Raw genomic sequence first — 12,313 nt, 5'->3', positions numbered from 1 at the left:
TACAGGGGCAATACTTTGAGTCGCAAAAATTGTGTGTGCTCAGAACAGTCTTGAAAAGTCCTGTCTCCTCCTACTTAGTTGACAATGTTATTATTTCCTAAACTAATTGTAATTAAGAAGGATCAAATGACATCATAATCCTAACTCTACAGGAAGCTCCCACCATTTTCTTAAGCTCACTTTAACAATTTCTCCAAAGTAACATGCTAACTACTCATTGAGCTGAATGCACTGGCAAAAATAGATAACTCTCAAGGCCAAATCTTTCATACTCAAAATGTGCCCATTGTTATTATTTATATTTATACAAATGGACACATACCCAGTGAAAAATAATAACATCTAATATCTACTTCAAGACTGTTTTAGAGTGACACTTTCTATTTTTAAACTCAGAAGAGAAATGCATGTAACTAGTAACTCTGTTGTTACATGCAAATCAATAAATCTTAGTTTTCTAAGATTTCTAAGTCAGAAAGTCCATGACTGTAAGCTTTAAGCTATAGCATGATTCTCAATACACTTGATTAGAACATAATAACATTTTTTTTTGGTTTTTCGAGACAGGGTTTCTCTGTGTAGTTTTGTGCCTTTCCTGGAACTCACTTTGTAAACCAGGCTGGCCTCAAACTCACAGAGATCTGCCTGCCTCTGCCTCCCGAGTGCTGGGATTAAAGGCATGCGCCACCATGAACATAATAACATTTAATGAAAACACTCAAAGTCATGTTCATTTTTTAACTTTATTCCTATTACTCTTAGTAATTCACAAAAATCACAGCCATATCGTTAAGATCTATATTGATCATATTTCCTAAGAGATTAAAAGCTGCCAGCCATTATTAATATAAGGTGCATAGAAAGTCACTCATACCTTTTACAGATCAAATAAAGATTACACCTGATGATGCGAAATGAACAAGGGCCTAGAATCTGATACCCATTTCCCTCCGAGGAAGGAGAGCCTACAGTCAGACCCTGCTTCCATCATGAAGCAAGCCTGTGAGTCTTGAGACTTCATCTTTCCACACTGTGACTATGCCGTCTCACCCCACTGTAATGAAGTCTATGATGACCCCAAACACAGGTGAGGGTGCTCAAATGTTCCCCCCAAATCAAAACTAATGCCCTGAATTCTCCCCAAATCAAAAGAGGTCATGATCCAGTCATCCTGAAATAAGACTGCCACAGAAGCCAGACCTCGGAGTGCGTTGCCCTTTTCGGAGAATCACGAAAGCAGGTGGGGATTTACACCCGCCCTTCATTCTTTTTCCCTTTCAGCCCTGCACTGTCCTTACATTCTTCGTCAAAATCACCAAGTTCCTGGTTGCTGTGGCTATGAACAGTAATGATGGCTTCTAACAAACAGAAATCAGTTCCTTGTCCCAGCACTCAGGCAGACAATAATTTATATCCCCAAGCCTGCACTTTGGGCTTGTACACAGCGTGCTCTGTGCAGAATGAACCTCCCCACATTTGCCCTGCGTTCCCATCCTTTGTAAGTCTGTTAGGAAAGAATGAGAGATTTCCCTGAGTTTTACAGCCTAGCTGGGAACTAGGAAATGCTTTCCTTTTTCATCTGCTTGAAGTAACAGAAACATGATTGCTAGACTCAAGAAAAAAATCCATTTACTGCTCTTCCCCAGGGGAAAAAATGAATATCTACATATAGATATATAGATACGTATTTACACATCCACACCCACACATATGAATGTCACGGATTGCTTTTTAAATAAAAGACTAAGAAAGGAACGATAAACACAGTCAAAGGGCCTTCTAGAAAAATCTCACTTTGTTGTTACACCCCAACACTCCCGAAAAACATCAGTTTTGAAATTCAAGACTAGAAAGTATATATCAAAGATAGTAGTCTCTCCCAGAAGTTCAACAAGACTTAACTATTTTACGAGTAGAAACCATAAGAATGAGGAGAGTTGTATCAGACGCTATGAGAGAAATATCCCTAGTTCATCAGCTCTCTGCAGGACTGTCCCTAAATGCTCCTGAGTTGCAGTGATTTCAAATCATAAACTGCATTTTTTTTCTGTTACTACAAAGGCATTCTGTAAGTCAGATTTCTTCTTTAAAGATAAAATTCATATTTTCACTAGCTCATCCCACATGTACACACACAGAAAATGGCCGAGGGAGCTTTGTGGACCCAGTGTGGTTTGACACTGTTGGAGGATTAATGCCTGTGCTTCCTTAAATGTCAAAAAGCCATTGAGGGATTTCTGACCAGACAGATTCCAGCTGCCCAAGTCACCTTTCATAAAATCAGATGAACTGAAACTTCAAAACTCTAAGCACAGTAAATATGAATGGAGATTAAAGTGGCACCTCATTTGCATGAAAAGGAACTAGGGGATGGAAGTGAGAAACGCAGGGCTTTTTGTTCTAAAAGTAACACCAATAAGATAATTACATGGAAAAGCCTACTGTTGTAGTCTAGATAACCTGGTGTTTAAACACAGAAAAAAAAAACAAAAGGGGTTATGTCCCGCAGGGTCTTTGGTCGGATGTGCTGTAGGATACCAATGTATGGATCTCCTCTCTAAATACAGTTGCATGCATTTTCAAGGAACATTGACAAAGGTTACAAGAAAGGACAAATCAGTACTATAAAATCTTAAAGAACCGGTGCTGTGTATACTAAAAGGATGGGCCATTTTGCCTGTGTGGTTATCTTTTAAAAGTGCAATGTGCCCTCAGGTCCAAGCTTCGAGCTATATTTAAAAAAGTACATACACATTTTATTACTCAATTCGAAGGACGTCTGAGGAAATTCAGAGAGTGTGTGAGAGAGATCAGAGAGAGGTGTGTTTATATGGTGTGAGAGTGAGAGAGTACAAGCACAGATGTGTGATGACACAGAGGTCAGAAGACGCTTTGCAACTGTTTTGCCAAGCTGACCAAATTTCGAGGCCCTTCCAGGAACCTCACCCCACATTACCTTAGCAATGGCGTAAATGCGGGTGCTGGAGGGTTCAGAGAGCTCTTTCCTGAGGTCCAGGTTTGCCGGCCATTCCTTATTCATTGGGAGACGGGGAGTGAACCCATCCACAGATGGGTGGCACATCCTCAAAGCCTTCTGGAAACTTTCCTCAAAGGTACGACCAATGGCCATGACCTGGAATACACATGAAAGAGCTTATATTGAAAGAACAAGGTCACATATTTTTAACTTCTGACTAACATAATAGTATTAAAATGAGGAACAAATAGCTAGGGCATAGGGACCCTCCCCTAAAAAAAGACCACCAGTCTTTCAGAATAGAGAGCAAATAAGGAGAAAAGAAACATATTAATACAAAAACAGCTTATTTTAAGAGTATCAGTCAGGATCCATGATAGCTTGGCTTTTCTATAGGTAAGTATTAATATTAGTAGACCACTAAGAATCATAACAAATATAGATAGGTTACGATTTTTAAATGAAGGTGGAGAATAAATTCCGCCATGACAAATTCTGTATGTCTTTTTACAGTCTTTATAGCTAATTGTATTGAAAAAAAATGGGATAATTTAGTCTGAACCAATTGGTACAAAAAATAATTTAATCTGGCCTTTCAACCTACCAAGTTATGTTAGTGGATGAACACTGTCTTTGAATCTCTCCCTGGAACAGTAGATGGCTATGTGATATTCAGTTCTAGTTTAAAATATCAGTGGTTATAACACTACCTTGTGTAAGCTTTCATGATTATCACATTAATGATAGATTAGGAAATTGTTGTGACAACTGTGTGAAAAAAATACATATTCAAATATCACTAATGCCCAGCAAACAACTTTTGTTCCACTGTCCCAAATGTAATTAGAAGTAAGGGGAGATTCCTGAGAGCATGGGTAAACAAAGTATCAGGACCTTTCAGGTCAGGGGAAGGAGATCAATATTCCACTGTGCTTGCTCAGTTTGGAATTGTCGCCCTTGAAGGCTTGTGAAAGCAAATGGAGTCTGCCTGTCTCCTATACAGATGGGAAAATGTGCAGTATAAGAAAATGAAAGCCACAGTTCACATGAATGGACTAAAGTCAAGTAACTGATTTCAAACCAGATGTGATTTTGGATCACTGCACTATTTGTTGTGTGGTGTTTGTATGTATGATATATTTATGCATTAGCTTGTAGGTGTGTGGCGTGTACTTGCTGATCCATGTGCTGTGGATGCCAGAGCTTGATATTGAGACGACTCACAATTGCTTCTCCATACTAGTGTTTGATACAGGATCTCACCTGGAGCTTGTCATTTAGCTGAATTGGGTGGGCAGGGAGCCTCTGGCCAAGGGACAGCCAATCTGCCTGTCTCCACCCTCCCTCCTTCTTCCCAACACTATCCCACCCAGTAATGGAATTACGTGTACACACCATCACACCTGACATTTTGTGGGTGCTGAGGACCCAAATCAGGTCTTCCTGCTTGTGCAAAAAAATGTTTTACCCACTAACTATCTTGCCAGCCCTTATACTATCTTTTATACTGTTTTATTTCTAGATTTGGTTAAAAAACAAATTTCATCTCAGCTGTATCTATATGTACCTATGATATATATTCTTACCTTTGTATGGAACTCTGAATCCACAAAAATATCATGCAATAAAGAACATACTAAATCTCAAAAGGAGAGATAGTAAAACACTAAAGAGGAGATGAAACTCCCACGTGTTCTCCAGCCAGGAACCCAGTATCCAATCAACCCTGTGACTTTCAGTGGTATTAAGGAGTTGACAAGATTACTGAAACTGAATATAATGTGAGTGGAATACTAAATCCTGGACTCACCTCGCCTACACTTTTCATTGAGCTACCAATTCGGCTGGATGTTCCATGAAAACGGTCAAGATCCCAGCGAGGAATCTTGGTCACCATGTAATCCAGGCTGGGCTCGAAGCAGGCTGACGTCTTACCAGACACCACATTCTTGATTTCTGGAAGTGGGATTCCTAGAGCAATCTTTGCCGCAATGAATGCCAGTGGGTAGCTGTGATGCAGGAGACATAGGTATTTTATCTCTGTTTTCTTTCTTTTTTTTTTTTTAATTTGAGCAATAAGTACTGAAACAACTCCAAACATGAACAAATCTTTCTTTAAAATTCTGGCATTACTCTACTTCAAGGTCTAAGACACGTGTGATTTTGGCCCTGTATAAATATTTACTAGCCACTTACAAAATAATTTGATGGTTGATAAAGCGTACAGCAGTGGAGAATTCACTCTTAAGCCCAGTTTGTATAGCTACAGCCTCCAGCTTTCATCCCTTCAACACAAAAATCAATAGGTTTCTTGATAAATAAGATTTCCCACCTCCTCTACCTGCGTTCAATGTCCACTCAGATTAGAATCTGCAAAATGTTCTCTGAGAAAACACACGTAGCTATCTGTATCTAAGTAGACAGCTGGAGCTAGGGTGTATTGTAAATGGCAGGGAAATATGGACTCACAAGTTTGAGCCCTCCTTCTGTCTCCAAATATTTGAACTTTGGGCTCTTGTAAAAACTAATCCTCTAGAAACATGGCTATCCTCTGGAATGTCAGTTCCGATGATTTTATTTGATAAAAATAACTCACAGAACTAGATATGAGTTATTTAGTACAAGTTCATATCTAACAGGAAGAAAACTGAAGGAGGTAAGTGCTATGCCCAAACTCATGTCAGTTGATGAATCTTGAACAAGAAGACGGGTCTTCTGACTCATGCACAGAGCACTACAACCTTGCACCACTGTGTAGCTACATGAAAATACTAAGGAAGCAAATATCTTCTTCATTTAAATGTCATAAAACTTAAATGCCAGAGGCTAAAAAATAGCATTAGAAATGAGAGGCTTTATTTACTTTCCTTCCAATTATGCTTGCTAGCCTCTGTTAAGTGGACATCGAACTTACTTATTTGGTTGTAACCTTTATCCATGGAAAGATCCTACATTGTTAAAAAATTGTGTGAATTTTTTAAACTGTTAATTATAAGCTGATGGATAATGTTATATGTTTTATTGTGTACATTTCTAAAATCAAAATAATCTTGAGTTAAATAAAGTATATTTTATCAACCACTTGTATAGACAGTTAAAAACTAAAATTAAAGATCAATGTTCACTTTTTCACATCTGCAAAGTGCAATTAAGAAGCATATTTTTCACAACCTGCTTTGACCAGCCATATTTTGATTGGTTTATGATTAGCCAGCAAACAAAGTCAGCTAGCAAATATCATTTGTTTCAATACAGCAGTGAGCTCATTAATAACCATGTCTTTGGGGTTCTCTAAATGTTCTGGAGCTAGCACACAGGAAGTGGGGGGGGGGGTATATTTTACAGAATGGTCTTCCACTAGCAGTCACTTTCCCATTTCTACCTGCAAAGAAGTTGCAAACCTGTGATCAATCATTCTGGTCTTACCCAGTGGCCTTGGAAGCCAGGGCAGAGCTCCGGGACAGCCTGGCATTCACTTCAATGATGCAGTACTCCATGGAAGTAGGATGAAGAGCAAACTGAATGTTACACTCGCCCACAATGCCCAAGTGGCGAACAACATTGACTGATGTGCGTCTCAGCATCTGGAACTCGGCATTGGAGAGTGTCTGGGCAGGGGCCACGACAACTGAATCACCTGTTAACACAAGCAGCACTCATTATTTGGTGGCATATTTTAATGACCAACTTGAATGACTTAATCCACTAAAATGATAGAGGGCACAGAGTAAGCTAAAGATTTCAAGAAAGGTTTAAAATTAATATTCACATTCATATGAGTGAGACATCAGGTATTCTCCATAATTCTTGTTTTGCCTATGTGATTGATACCTTACTTATGGAAACCCGCCTAACTTCTGCCACATTCATCTAACTGGTAAAGCTTAATTATCAGCTTACTAGATTTTCATCAGTCCCTTCAGCTGCTCTTTCATCTCAAATTGTCTCTCAAGTTTTTCCTTCCATAGAATATTCTCTCCTTGCATCTTGACTGGTTCAACCCTCTCTTTTCTCTCTTCCCATTCTTATTCTTCTCAAACATGAGGCCTTTGAATCTTCGGTCCCAGCATCCTATTCTCCTACCTTCTGCGTGCGGATATACTCAGTAACCCTCTCCTCAAGAAACCCATTCCCAACTTTGTCAGACACACAAACTTTTCATTCTCCTCATCACTAAACATCTTTAAAGTTTGTCAAGTTTCATATCCCTCCTTATTATATAATCCCATTCCATATGGGTTCCATAACTTGATGTATCTAATTTTTCTTCTTGAACTTCTAAAAACCCAAATTAAATCTTCATTCTTGACCTAGCATAGGAATTAATACTTCCACAAAGAAAGCTCTTTTGTAAAATAAGTTCTTGCATTGCCCTACGTGATATTATTCCAGCTAAATTTCCTTCTAGCTTTCTATTTATCCTCCTTGCTTCAACACTAATTCTCTTTATCCTGCCCTAGAAATTGAATTGTTTTCCATCATATCAAAATTTGACCCTCTTCTCACCTCTTTCTATACCTATATCATTAAAAGGGTGTGTGTGTCTCTAGTTTCAATCATTTCTTCTACACTAAATGATTTCCAATGACTTTGTGTCAACTTTTTAATTTCTGTATTAAATATTTAATTTTAATTTTATTTAATTATTTAATTAATATTTTATTTTAATTTCTGTATTACATATTCTCATGTATCCCATTCTAGAGTCCCAACTCCTTTCTCCGAAGTTCCTACCACATCTTCCGTTTAGCATTTCTGGAATGTAAGTTATCATCTTTGTCCTCTAGAGCCAATCAGTTTAACTTGCTAAAAACTTGTTTTCATCATTGTTGAGACTATTTTCTCAATCACTTGGGGACTAGCACATCAGTGTGCTTTAAGGCTTTGCAGGCTGGCTTTACTTTCAAACACTGTCATAGCTTTCACTCAAATTCATTGCTTATCTGACTTTCCCCAGTTAAACTCAGGATAATAATATCCACCTTACTGAAGAGGGATTGTGTGAATTCCAAACCAAAAATGAGACTATGTGCAATGCTATAAAATACTATGTATAAATGTTAAGTGTTATCATTAGTCCGTCAGCTAAGAGTGGTAAAGTACTTTGTAGAGGTTGCTATGGTGATCAGAGTCTTGAGCCAAAGGCATAATTCCTATAGATTCTTTGCCTACCTGTGTGAACACCCATGGCATCAACATTTTCCATGTTGCAGACAGTAACACAGTTATCATCCGCATCTCGGACAACTTCATATTCTATTTCTTTCCAACCTGTCACTGACCTCTCCACCAGAATCTGGTTGGTCATAGCGAACGCCTGGAAATTGATGACACAGATACCCAAGAGTTAAGGAAAGGCACTGGTTTAAACAAGGACATCAAAGAAAGTGTTCTGACCCAAATCCTGGTCAGCACTAAAGTCTTAAACCCCATCTCCATTCTCCCCCACCTTCCAGAAGGCGTAGGGTGTCAGAAAATCAGTGAGACCAGGAATAGTATCCTGCAGTGAATATGCTTGATTTGGGTTATTGAGGCTTGCCATTCAAAGTGCTGATATGACATTAAATCAAACTAATTTAGGAAAAAGAGAAAATAATTGAGCAATCAGGCAGAGGGAAATGAAATTATTTCAGTAGCAAGGCTTCTGTGAAGCCAGAAAATGTGATAAGTACAAATAAATGTGGAAAAATAAGTCTAAAGATTCCAGTTTTCTCTAAAATAACTGAGGGTACTTTGTACAGTGGCACACACAATAAAAGTTAGTTGATGTTGATGAGGAAGAGAAGGGAGATGATGATGGCTGTAAACAGTTAGCCAAGATGGCATATGCAACTTGGGAATTAGAAGAATCATATGCAGCTATTATTATGGTTAATCACTGCCTAAGTGCTTAAATACTCTGAGTCGTATATCATACATGGCTGATTAGACAGATATGAATTAGTGTAATTACCGTTTTATATTTACTGCATACCCACAGTATGGTAGAATGCTGAACTCAAAATATGAAAGGGGCCATCTCTGACCTTAAGACATGTGGAGACTGACAATTGAAGACAAAAAACAAATCCCTTTGTCTCATAATATTTAATTTTGGATGTCAGTGAAATGGAAAGAACTTTCATTTTATTTCAGATTATTAGTAGGCTGTATGATGAAGTGACAACTCAATTAAATTTTCTGTAAGGTAGCTCAGCACAGGGGGTTCTGCAACCTCAGTTGTCACCATAGACTTCAACACATGCAACTGAAAATGCGATTCACTGCATCTGCCCATGATGAGGTTCTCAAAGCTGTTAGGACACTCTGCAGCTACTGTTAATAAATGAGTAATGATTTAATTTGTTGTTTGGGTTCTTTGCAAAAAGAAGAAAATCCTGAGACAGAGGGAATACGTTGTGTATTCTAGTAAACTACAATAGATATTTAAATACAAGGAAAATTGGCATCATTTCAACCCAGCTCCTAGCCTTGATTTTAAGTTTTTCAAGTCTCCAATTTTACTCCAAAGTTAACTTAAGTACCTAAGTGATGCAGCACAGCATCTAGTGGCTCTAATTAGAACCTCAAGTGAATAAAAGGACAGATTAAGATGTAATGATATGACTAATTAATCTCAAGGGGAAAAAAATAAAGGTTTTTCAACAAGGAAAAGTATTCAACAACAATTGATTATTTTACCAGAATAGAAATAATTGAAAATATTTCATTCCAAAAACTGTCTTCAGACTGTAAATGCTCTATATAAAAATTGGTAATTCAGAATGCTTCATTTTATGGAGAAAATATATTTAATACAGGAGAAATGTATGCTCACTGTCACTAAGTATATTGCTAATATTAAGAATACTCGCCGGGCGGTGGTGGCGCACGCCTTTAATCCCAGCACTCGGGAGGCAGAGACAGGCAGATCTCTGTGAGTTCGAGGCCAGCCTGGTCTCCAAAGCGAGTTCCAGGAAAGGCGCAAAGCTACACAGAGAAACCCTGTCTCGAAAAACTAAAAAAAAAAAAAAAAAAAAAAAAAAAAAAAAAAAAAAAAAGAATACTCATAACATATAAATAAATTTTATAACTACATAAACATATTTTTGCCTTAAATGAATAACTCTGAAGTCCAGAATGGGAAAAAGAACCTTTTATATTAAATGTGTTGTCTTTGCATGTATAATTTGGGCAACTTTTGAGAACAATCTAAGTTGTTAGCTTGAAAGCTTGTCACTGCAAGTATTTGAGTATATTTGAGTATATCTACTTTCAAATTTCAATGCCAACAACTCAAAAACCTTACTTTGTGTTAGTTCAAAAGTAAGAAATGAAAGGCTATAAATTGTGTGAGACGAAGACCCCCTCCAAATGGCTACACAATAACTATGTCAAATTCATCCGCACACTGTGCCAATTTCCCAAATACAACGCATCTCCTCATTCAACGTCATTTCTGAGTACCCTGTGTAACCAGGTATGGTTCTCTAGGAAGCAGAATACAGACAAACCTCTCTGGAGCAAGGTTCTGTGTGTTAATCTCCGTTTCATGGAGAATATATTTTTTTTAGTCAAGATAGTTTTATTAAATCTCTCAAAATGCATCTAGTGATGCACGAATGTGCTTTTGCAAACTCTAAGTATTCCACTCTGACTTGTGTGTCCTCAGTCATTTTTTTCAACTGAGAAGCCGATCCCCTTTGTACTTTGACACCTGCACTTTGGGGAGAGACTGTGTCCTTATCAGATTTTCTCAAAAGTAATGTGGAAAATGAGGCCTTTTATTCTGCTCTTCTCTTAGCCAGTAAAACATATTTTAGCAATCTGGGTGTTTTAGAGTAGACTGAAATAGAGGAAGGTAGAGGTGGATTTAATGTGAATTCAGTAGCACAGTGAAAATGGACGGATAGGTAGAGTGACCACTGGTTTACCTCAAGTCATACGGGTTATGCTGTGTTCTAATGCAAGGATTTGTGCTTGTTTACCGCTCAATGGCAGGGCCATTTGAGGATGCTTGACAGGCATAGGGAAATGGTCAGAACTTCCTCGAAGTGAAGAGATTCATCAAATCTGCTTCTTTGGTTGGTAAGAGTATTGCTCAGAAAAACACTTACCTTTGTGCCAAGGTCCACTAAGGTCTCTTTATTGGGACAAATGCCAGAGCCTAGCCCACCCAGTGCATATGCAGACCGGATCATCACAGGGTAGCCGATGGTGTCTGCTGCCTTCAAGGCATCCTCCATCTGTGAACAAAGCAAGGATGTTGAAGCTGAAAACCAAACCCCCTCTTCCTCTCTCTCTCTCTCTCTCTCTCTCTCTCTCTCTCTCTCTCTCTCTCTCTCTCTCTCTCTCACACACACACACACACACACACACACACACACACACACACACACTCAGGGGAACATGCAGAGCCACACTATGAGAGCCCAGACACCTAGGATAATCAGTTGAATTTCAGAGAAGGGAACATGTTCTATTATCCCCTAACGTACTTCTGAAAAATAATGTCTGAACAAAAGTTATTCTAGCGGGTGTAATTTTTTTCATGTTTATCAGGTAAATTTTAAGTTGTTTTCTAAACACTACGCCATGGTCGAAGCAGAAATAATCATCATTTAGTTCAGAATGAAAGGTACACAGAATAACAGTTTTAGCTTCAGTTTGAAAGTCTACCATTTAAGGGGAAAAAAATGTGGTTTTCTATTCGAGAGTCTAACGTGGTGATAAAACAACCTGCCATTAGGAATACTATATAAAAGGAGATATTTCATTTATCAAATTTATTCTCAGAACAGTCTCTGCAGCTTGGAATTTTTTTTAACTTACCGAATACAACATATGGTGGCTATATTTTTCTGTCGTGGAATATTATTACACCACCAATGGGAATGTAATTACACCTTTCCCATATGCCTGTTTCTTATCATGGGGATGCAAGGACATAATTATATCTGGCAATGAAAGTATGAATGTACGGCAAGAGCTTCCCAAAGCATTCAGGAGAGCTCATGTGGGATCGTTCTTGACTGACAGCTTTGTAGTCTGGTATGCACTTGGTAGCATCTTTTCTGAGTCAGATACACCCAGTTTTAGTCATCTCAGAATTATTGCCTCGTCCCTAAGGCTTTGCCTATTTCTACAATAGAGAGGTTGTGTTTAAAGCTTCCACCTCACCAAATATATGTCTGAAATCAAAAATAAAGTCAGGGCGGAAAAAAAAACACAGCTAGTTGAATTTTTCTTGGTGATTGGTAATATCCTAAAAAAATAGAAATAACGTATAATGGAAAATGAGTATAGAAAAAGTCAACCCAGATCTATACCAAAAATATACACATCCAGGATGAGTCT

General features: G+C 38.2%; 1 protein-coding gene across 1 annotated transcript in view; it reads right to left on the bottom strand.

Annotated features, from left to right (window-relative positions):
- The window catches only part of Cps1 (carbamoyl-phosphate synthase 1), a 114,064-nt gene that overhangs the window by 57,651 nt on the left and 44,100 nt on the right, over window positions 1–12,313 (bottom strand). Inside the window, exons 16-20 of the mRNA XM_052749247.1 lie at window positions 11,074–11,202; window positions 8,150–8,294; window positions 6,404–6,614; window positions 4,788–4,986; window positions 2,957–3,133 (exon numbers count right to left, since the gene is read on the bottom strand). Coding sequence (XP_052605207.1) covers window positions 2,957–3,133; window positions 4,788–4,986; window positions 6,404–6,614; window positions 8,150–8,294; window positions 11,074–11,202 — 861 coding nt within the window. The remainder of the gene's footprint in view (window positions 1–2,956; window positions 3,134–4,787; window positions 4,987–6,403; window positions 6,615–8,149; window positions 8,295–11,073; window positions 11,203–12,313) is intronic.

The sequence above is a fragment of the Peromyscus californicus genome, unplaced genomic scaffold, assembly GCF_007827085.1.
Source record: "Peromyscus californicus insignis strain IS unplaced genomic scaffold, ASM782708v3 Scaffold_21__1_contigs__length_65335640, whole genome shotgun sequence".
Lineage (NCBI taxonomy): Eukaryota > Metazoa > Chordata > Mammalia > Rodentia > Cricetidae > Peromyscus > Peromyscus californicus.
Note: the sequence above shows the minus strand (reverse complement) of the source record. Positions and strands in the feature narration are given on the sequence as shown.